At 48.1% G+C, this 9575-nt stretch overlaps 1 protein-coding gene across 1 annotated transcript; it reads left to right on the forward strand.

Annotated features, from left to right (window-relative positions):
• Positions 1-479: 479 nt before the first annotated feature.
• On the forward strand, positions 480-4959 carry LOC121851132 (adhesion G protein-coupled receptor E3-like). The gene is made up of 4 exons (XM_042344709.1): positions 480-487; positions 2681-2769; positions 3362-3530; positions 4729-4959. The coding sequence occupies exons 2-4, from the start codon at positions 2735-2737 to the stop codon at positions 4774-4776; spliced, it is 252 nt and encodes an 83-aa protein (XP_042200643.1). The 5' UTR covers positions 480-487; positions 2681-2734; the 3' UTR covers positions 4777-4959.
• The last annotated feature ends 4616 nt before the right edge of the window (positions 4960-9575 follow it).

Below are 9575 nucleotides of genomic sequence, written 5' to 3' on the forward strand. Positions count from 1 at the left end.
AGATGTTAATCCGAGTTCCTGTCAGTGCTCTGTTCACTTGGATGTTAAAGATCCTGTGGGGCAATTGGAAAAGAGGTTCTCTCTCCCTGTGTCCAGGCCAACAGTCCCCAAATAAAATTGGTCACTCACTCCATGGCTGTTTGTGGGACATTGCTGGGACGCTGGGAGAGAGAGAGAGAGAGAAACTTGTTTTAACGTCTCATCCGAAGGATGGAGCCCCTGACAATGCATTGCTCCCACCAGCACTGCACTGGAGCTCTGGCCGACACTGTAAGTTCGAAGTCTTGACGTTGGGCCTTGAAACCACAATTTTTTTTGACTGAGAGGCACGAGAGAGCGCGAGCCACTGAGCCAGGCTGACACCTACCGTCTCACCCTAAACATCCCTGCTCACTGTTGTGTTGTGTGGTTGATTTCCAGCTGCTGGCTCAGTGAAAAATATGGATTGAGATGGAGTTTCCTGGGTCCCATCTGTCTGATCATTGTGGTAATACTCATGGAATGACATACATGGTGCAGTACCCAAACTAACCAGCAGGTGTCGGTATAGCATTGGGAGAAGAAGGCCAATTGCCCATCTGTTGGCTGCGACATCGCTTGCGATCTCGTCTCTCAGTCAAAAGGTTGTGGGTTCAAGGCCACAGCCTTCTGACTGAGCCTTTGAGCTCACAGTCTAAGCTGATGATCCATTGATGTGCCGGGGGGGCACTGGGACTCATTGTCGGAGGCGCCGTCCTTCGGATAAGATCCACATCGGGAGGTCTACACGTCAAAGTGTGGATGTCCAATGGATGACGGCAACAACAACTTGTATTTACATGTCACCCTTCAGGCCGGACGGCTTCTCACAGCATTTATATTTTACCACAAATTACATAGATTTACACTGAGTGACCGGCAGAGAAACAGGCCTTTTGCTCCAAACAAGCGGTGCCAGCATTTACACAGCCTCCGTACCCCCTCCCACACCCTCTATTCCCTCAGGCGGAGGTCTCGCTTCCCCTTATAAACGCTCTGGGATGCTATCCATAGATATTTGGGGAGGACAAATATGCAGAGTTTTGGGGAGAGAGGGGAGGAGTGGGATTTAATTTGGACACGATGGGCTGAATGGTCTCCTTCTGTGTTGTATGATTCTACCCTTCATGAGGTACACTATATAAAAGTAAGTTGTTGTCAATGCATCGACACTATGTGATGCATTCACCACTTCAGGCATCGAGTTTCTCAATCTCACTGCCCTCGTTATGAAGTCTTTTCTCCTAATTTCTCTTTTAGATCCTCTCGTTGCTCTCTTACACTCGTGTTACCAGTTCGGCCACAAGTGGAAACAGCCTAATTATGCAAAGCTTTATAATGTTTGTAATTTTAAACACCGCTATTAAGGATTATTATTATTATCATTATGATTACTTCAAGTGTCTCCTCTCTGGTGAAGAAAGGTCTAACTCAGTCAGTCTATCATGACAGCACAGCCCTGGAATCATACATTACAACACATTGTAAGCGAGATTTGATACAGAACCTTTCCCATTGGGAAAACGGCTCAAAGCACTTCACAGACTTTTACTGCAAGTGACTGTGTGTTTGAAAGTTAAGTTGCAAAGGAAAAGGAGAGATGACCAGTGGCCCAGTTGAAGGGGAAGGTGATTAGGTGGGATTTAAAGATAGGAGTAGGGTTAACGACAACAAATTACATTTACACAGTGCCTTTCACATGGGTGGAATGTCCCAACGTGCTGGACAGTCCGGAATTTGGGGGATGGGCATGGAGGGCAGGGAGGATGGCGGTAGGAGGGTGACCAAAGCCAGGTTCGAAGAGGAGGGTCTTGAGATATGCCTCGAAGGAGGCACGGGAGGGAGCAAGACAAAGGGAATGTGGGATGGAGTTCAAGAGGGTGGAGTCAGAGAGGCTGAAGGCCTGACCGCTGATGGTGGGGTGGACCAGGTGGGGGACATGGAGCATACTGGGCAGGGGATGTGGAGCAGGACAGAGCTCATGGGGGGAGGTGTAGAGGGAAGGAATTCCAGGAATTAGGGACATAGTAGCTGAAGGCTTGGCCATCAATGGTGGTGATGAAGGACATGGACCTGTGTTAGTTGAGTATATGGTGGTGGTGGTGGGGTTGTTGGAGGGCGAGGAGCGGGTTATGAGCAGGTCAGAGAGTGATAGGGAGGTTCTTGGGTGTGAGGGGGAGGACCATGAAGTCCACCTGTACAGAGACAGTGGAACCTGCCGAGGACTGGGGTGATAGGCAACATGATAATGGAGTTCTGTAGTGTATTGGTTAGAGCATTCACCTCGCAAGCGAGAGGACCTGGGTTTGATTCCCGGGCAGGATGAAACCTTAGGCAACTTTCCTTACTGCACTCGCCTCTGTTTACACAGCAGGAAGTAGGAACCCGCTAGTTATTTGGTTGGTGGATCAGTTTCAGGGGTAATAAGCCGTTTAAATTAAAAAAATTGGTCACTCACTCCACGGCTGTTTGTGGGCAATGCTTTGCACAATTGTCTGCCACGATTCCCCACAAAACATACAGTCAATTCACTCTCCAGTGTATTCTGTGAAGCGCTTTGAGGCGTCTTGAAGACATGATCAGGTACTGTATCGATTGCAAGGATTATTATATCATATATATGTTATATTATTTTAATGACAAGTAACTTATTGCCCGACAGATCAACCTTGCTCTGTACGTGACGGTGCTGTGTATCCTGAGGCACAAGGTCACCATGCGGAGCATGGAACTACCAAACATCAACACCAGGTGAGGGACAGCAACTCTCAGCTCCTGCACAGTGTTGCTGTCTGGCCGCTTGTTAATGTTTGCCTCAAAATACAGTCACTGCACTTCACAGGAAAATCCTGAGAATCTTGTTCTCTTGTTCTCCCCCTCCCATTCCCCTTCCCTTCGCCCCTTCCCTTCGCCCCTTCCCTCCCTTTTTTGGCTTCCAGTTTTTGAGGAAGTGACATGAACTCAGTGAAGAAGAAGTGACATATACGTCGGCCGTCTTTACGTTACAGTCAGGTTTACGTGCCTGGAGCAGGGATATACCAACAACAACAACAACTTGCATTGCATCCCAGAGAGCTTGCAGGGCCCGTCTCTCTGTATTACTTCCCTCCCTGCAGGATGCTGGCGATTTAAGCCGTTGGACAACAATAATTATGTTCCTTACCGTTGTTAGAGCGCCTTTCACATCCCAGAACCCTTCCAGGGTTCAGTGTAAAGCCCAGTTACTGTGTGTTTGTAGGTGACTGTGGCAGCCAGCGATGTCTGTGCAAACATCCGTGCAGTGAGTGAGCCGGTTATTTGTTGGTGTGAGCCTTACTCTGACGGTTGTCTTGTTCCTGGGCAGGATGCTGGCGTTTAAAGCCGTGGGGCAGGTGTTTGTCCTGGGCTGTACCTGGATCCTGGGAGCGTTTCACTTCCAGAAGGGAACGGTGGTCATGGCTTATTTATTCACCATCGTCAACAGCTTCCAGGGCGTCTTTATCTTCATCTTCCTGTGTCTGTTAAAACCAGAGGTAATTGATGGTGGAGGGGGTTGAGGGTGGGGGTGAGTGTGTGTGTGCCGAGGGCGGGGGTGGAAGGGGATTTAATACGGTGTCTCTGAGCAGGTCAAGACTTCAGCTCTCAGATGTTTTCGGTGTCAGACCGGCTCTGTCGGTAGCGCTCGTGCCTCTGAAGCAGAAAAAGGTTTGGGGTTCAAGCCCCATATCGGGAATCGGAACTCACATACTCTGAGCATTTTCGGAGGTGCCGTCCTTCAGATGAGACGCTAAACCGAGCTCCCGTCTGTGTCTGTGCAGACGGTCGTTGAAGTTCCTGTGGCGCTGATCTCTCTCCCAGTGTCCCAGCTGACAATCCCTGGCCAGATCCCTGGATAATCCCTGGCCACATAAATTCGGTCACTCACTGCGTGGCGGGTAGACTGGGGTTATGTTCCTGAGAGCAGAGGACGGTTTCATTGCCGTTTCTAAAATAACAAACACAATTGACAGCATCGAGGTTCGCAGAATGTTCTCTCTGTTTGAAGAATAAACATAAACCTTATAAGACTGCCATGATTTAACACTGCAAGATAAACAAGAACAACAACAGGCGAGCGAGGCAGGGGACGTGAAGCAGGCCAGAGACCGCTGAGCGGAGGGAGCGAGCAGGATGGTAGGAGTTTAGAAGGTCGCAGAGGTAGGGGTTTGAGAAGCCACTGGAGTTGGGTGAGGATGGGGGGGATAGGGTCACAGAGCCTAGTGCTGGAGAGGACGCGAGCTGCAGAGTTCTGGATGATGTGCAGCCTATTGAGGGAGGAGTTGGGGAGACCGACAAGCAATGAGTTTGCATAGTCAACCCTTGAGGTAGTGGAAGCCTGTATGAGGGTTTCGGTGGCCTGTGGTTTGAGACAGTGGTGGAGATGGTCGATGAGTCAGAGGTTGTGGAAGGCAGAGCGGGTCATGGTGCAGATGTGGGATAGAAAGGATAGTTGAGGGATGTAAACTTAGTGAACTAAAAGAGAATTTACTTTACAGTGTATCCTGTGAAGCGCTTTGATCCCTCTCGACAACATGATCAGGCGCTGTATCAAATGCAATGATTATTATTATTGGTTGTTACCAACTGAGCCAGACTGCCACACGGAGATCAGAGGCACAGGACAGTTAGGGCTAAGGTGTGGAAACAGGACAGAGTCTGTTATCACTGGTATTGGTATCGTTTTGTCCTCAGGTCAGGGTTGAGTTGCAGAGATGCTGTGCCACAACCAGACGGAGATAGAAGGAACCGAATTAATGAAAAATTGGAGTCCTCAGGGCTGTGCTGGTGTGAGATCAGGAACTCATCTCAATCCAAAGTGTGTTCCCTGAAATTCACCATCCCTCCTCATCCACTTTCAGCCGAACACAACCACTTTCACCCGGAACTCTGAATTCTTCACACTGAGGAAGATGGACATCACTGAGGAACAGTCTTTTGGACCCAATGAGCAACTGGGACATGGATTGAGAGCTCCTCTGGGCGCCCAGAGCAGAAGGCTCTGGGATCAAACCCTGACTCAGGGACTTTGAGCCCACAGTCTAAGGAGAGAGCTCCACATTGTCAGAGGCGCCATCCTTCAGATGAGACGGTAAACCAAGCTCCCGACTGTGCCCTGTTCAGGTGGACATTAAAGATCCTGCAGGGCAACTTGGAAAATGAAGGGAGTTTCTCTATCTCCTGGTATCCTGACCAACAGTCCCTCTCCCACCACCACCCCACTCCCCTCCCACAACCCCCCTACCCCCACCCCCAATCCCACCCCGACCCCCACCTACATAAAGTTTGGCTGTTTGTGGAGATGGTGCTGTGAGCAAATTACCCGCCAGGACACGGGGAGAGAGAAAAACATTTTTGTCTTTTCGAGCAGTGACCGCAGGATCTTTTAACGTCCGATCTTTAAGGTCGGTGTCTCTGACAAAGTGGAGCTCTCTCTCCGCACAAAACTGCACTGGAGCATCAGCCTCGACTGTGAGCTCAAAGACCCAGACACGGAGGCTTGAACCCACAAAACATCTGACTCGGAGGCGAGAGCACGACCCACTGAGTCAGACTGACATTCAGTTGGCAAAGTCCTCAGGAACCAAACTCAACAGGAAATCATCACAGATATTTTTTGCACTATTGCTCCGTGTCAGAGAAGAAGATGAAAGGGCCTCAAATCCGCCCTCTCCAGACTGATCTGCTGGTGGATTTGGGGAGACAAAGGGACAAAAAAATAATCATTTGGTCACTCAATCCCCGACTGTTTGTGGGACGCTGCTGTGTGTAATTGGCCGCCATGTTTCGGCCACAACATACAGTCAATTCCCCTTACAGTCTATCCTGTGAAATGCTTTGAAATGTCTCAATGACGTGATGAGGTGCTATATCAAATGCAGGGATTATTATCACTGTTATTATTATTATTATTGAGGGGATCTGCTTTCACAAAGGGCCAACGCAGACACTGTGCTGTTGTTTCCTTTGTGGGATTTATAGTTTGTCTTTCCCATTGTCTGTGATTTCTGCTCATTGAGCCACAAACCAGAGACTTTATTTTCTTTAATGTTTGGATTCCTTTAAATAAAGTTATTGGGGTTTTAATTTGGCAAAGGGTTTGTTTGGAACACATTTACTTTCCTGACGCTCAGTGGTCAGAATGTTCGCCTCTGAAGTGAGTGGACCCGGGTTTGATTCCCGGGCAGAGCGAACCCTCAGGTACGTTTCCTTATTCCACAAGTCTCTGGTTACCAAACAGTATGTAGGAACCCGGTTATCAGTCGAATGGCAGATAGCTTTTCGAGGAATAATAATCCCTTTCAAAAATAACTTATTATTATTTGGTCATTCAATCCATGGCTGTTTATGGGACGCTGCTGTGTGCGATTGGCGGCCACGTTTCGTCCACAAAATATACCGTCAATTCCCTTTACAGTATACTCTGTGATGTCTCAACAACATGATAAGGCGCTGCACTAAATGCAATGTATGTTATTGATATGAATTGAGAACTTGATCTCGAAGACCCTGATGTGGAGCTTCAACCCACAACCTCTGACCCAGACGGGAGAGAGAGAGAGAGAGAGAGAGACCGGGCTGACACTTCCGCAGGTCGCTGTTCTTTCTTCGTTCAGCTTCACGTCTATGAACTTCAAAGTGTTTGTCAGTTTGTGGAAAGAAAACACCAAAGCAGCATTTCTGTGACCACATGTGGCTGCTCACACCTCACCGCAAACTTCCACCATCGGCCACCTGACTTGCTCGGTTGTTTATGAAGACACGGCTCAGGTCCACATTATCCTTCGACAATACTAATAATCCTTCCATTCCATATAGCGCCGTATCAAATTTTCTAGACGTCTCAAAGCGTTTCACAGGGTATACTGTAAAGTGTAGTTCCTGTGTATTTTATGGGCAAAACAACAACAACAACAACAAGATTCCATTTATAAAGCGCCTTTCACGTCAGGAGGACGTCCCAAGGCGCTGCACAGTTGGGTCATGACCCGAGCATTGGGGGGAAATGGTCAGGGTGAGGGGAGGGAGCGAGGAGGGGGGAAATAGTCAGGGTGAGGGAAGGGAGGGAGCAAGGAGGGGGAAATGGTCAGGGTGAGGGAGGGAAGGGAGGGAGCGAGGAGGGGGAAATGGTCAGGGTGAGGGGAGGGAAGGGAGGGAGCGAGAGGGGGGAAATGGTCAGGGTGAGGGGAGGGAAGGGAGGGAGCGAGGAGGGGGAAGAGAGTCGAGAGGGGGCCGTCAATGGCACACAGCAGCGTCCCACAAACAGTCGTGGATTGAATGACTTCAATTGAAGTGTTTTGAGATGTCTGAAGATGTGATAAGGGGTTGTGTCACTCTCAGCCAATGTACCAACTTGTACAGAGCCCGAAACCAACACAGCCGCTGTCACCCTGAACTCCTAGTCCTTCACACTGAGGAAGATGCACATCGCTGAGGCTTTTGGATGGGTTTGTGTGTGTGTCAGACTCCCGGCGGTGACAACAATCCCTTCTTTCCAATAGTCTGTGGGATATTTAACACTTTAACACGGTGAGAGGTGAGAGCGAGTGCGGCTGAGCCAGGCTGCAGGAGACCGGTTGTGAGCAGAGACACATCCACACACCAAGACTGTTGGCAAGGATTTCCTGCAGCTAAATCTGTTTTGACATTAATGCACATGACTGTTTAGAGAAGGGGAGTCCCGAGTTACACAAAGAAAAATATGAGACAGTTTCCGGCAAATTCAGAGTGACTTTAACCTAATCCTCAATCCTTACATTTGCTATAGCGCCTTATCACGTCATCGCATCTCAAAGCCCTTCACGGTATATACTATAAAGTGGATTAACTGTGAATTTTGTGGACGAACCATAGATTTTTAAAAAAATATTTTGCATTTTAGATTATTTGGGCCACAAACTATATAGTCACTACATTTTACAGCTTTGTAATGGCTCAACGATGTGACAATTCACAGTGTCAAGACTGAGGTGGACAGACGTTTGTTGGATGAGGTACAGAGGAGCCGAGATCTAATAGAATGTCAGAACAGGCTCAAGGGGCTGAATGGCCTTCTCCTGTTTATCTGTTCCTATGATCAGATGCTGTATGAAATGCAAGGATTCCAATTATATTATTATTATTTTTCCTCCTTTCCCAAACCCCTCTCCATCTCCTTTACCACAGCGACATCAGTCTGAGAGACTGGTGCTGTTAAGCTGTGCTCAGAAAGCAACAGGTATGTCAGAGGTGGTCAGTCTGGTGTCCTCACCTCAGAAGCTGTGCAATAAAATCACACGCACACATACACACACATAGAGATGCACATGCACTCGCACACACAGCACACACCACACACAATACACTCACAGCACACAAACAGCGCACACACCACACACACACAGCAAACATACATATGCACACACACACACACAATACACTCACAGCACACAAACATCACACACACCACACACATAGCTCACACACATATGCACACGCATACACATAGGAACATAGGACTTAGAAGCAGGAGTAGGCCATTCGGCCCCTCGAGCCTGCCCCGCCATTCAATAAGATCATGGCTGATCTTCTAACCTAACTCCATCTGCCGCCTTATCCCCATATCCTTAATCCCTCTATCCATTAGAAATCTATCAGTCTTAATCTTGAATATGTTCAAGGACTGACCATCTATAGGCTTCTGCGGTGGAGAATTCTATAAATTCACTGCCCTCTGAGTGAAGAAGTGTTTCCTCAACTCTGTTCGAAAAGGCTGAGCCTTAATCTTCAGATTGTGACCCCTCGTTCTAGATTCTCCTCCCGGGGGAAACAGTCTCTCACTGTCTACTCTGTCAAGCCCAATAAGAATCGTATATGTTTCTATAAGATCTCCCCTAATTCTTCTATATTCTAGAGAATGTCGGCCTGGTTTACCCAACCCATCCTCATAGGTCAAACCCCTCATCTCAGGAACTAACCAAGTGAGTCTCCGCTGCACCCTCTCTAAGGCGAGTACGTCCTTTCTTAAATAAGGGGAACAAAAGTGCACACAATATTCGAGGTGCGGTCTCACCAAGGCCCATTGCAGCAACACTTCCCTCCTCTTGTATTCTAACCCTTTTGCAATAAATGTCAATATGCCATTAGCCTTCCTGGTTGTTTGCTGTACCTGCAAACTAACTTTATGTGACTGGTGTACAAGGACACCCAAATCCCTCTGAACACTGACACTTTCTCACCTCTCCCCCTCTAGAAAATAATCTGCTTTTCTATTTTTCCTGCCAAGGTGAATAACTTCAGACTTTCCCACATTATATTCCATCTGCCCCCTTCTTGCCCACTCACCTCGCCTGTCTATATCCCTTTGCGATCTTTTTGTGTCATCCTCTGAGCTTACTCTCCCACTGAGCTTAGGATCATCTATGAATTTACATAGTTTAAGTTCTATGCCCTCGTCTCGAGCATTGATGTAGATTGTAAATAGCTGAGGCCCAATCACTGATCCTTGTGGCACTCCACTAGTCACGTTCCGCTAATCTGAGAAGGACCGTTTATCCCGACTC

This window comes from Callorhinchus milii, unplaced genomic scaffold (assembly GCF_018977255.1).
Source record: "Callorhinchus milii isolate IMCB2004 unplaced genomic scaffold, IMCB_Cmil_1.0 Scaffold29, whole genome shotgun sequence".
Lineage (NCBI taxonomy): Eukaryota > Metazoa > Chordata > Chondrichthyes > Chimaeriformes > Callorhinchidae > Callorhinchus > Callorhinchus milii.

Bases quoted from the DNA above. Each gene is read 5' to 3' on its own strand.
- LOC121851132 (XM_042344709.1), top strand. From the start codon at position 2,735: ATGCGGAGCATGGAACTACCAAACATCAACACCAG. The intron at 2,770-3,361 runs GTGAGGGACAGC...GTTCCTGGGCAG, and splicing joins CTACCAAACATCAACACCAG to GATGCTGGCGTTTAAAGCCG. The intron at 3,531-4,728 runs GTAATTGATGGT...TTTTGTCCTCAG, and splicing joins TGTGTCTGTTAAAACCAGAG to GTCAGGGTTGAGTTGCAGAG.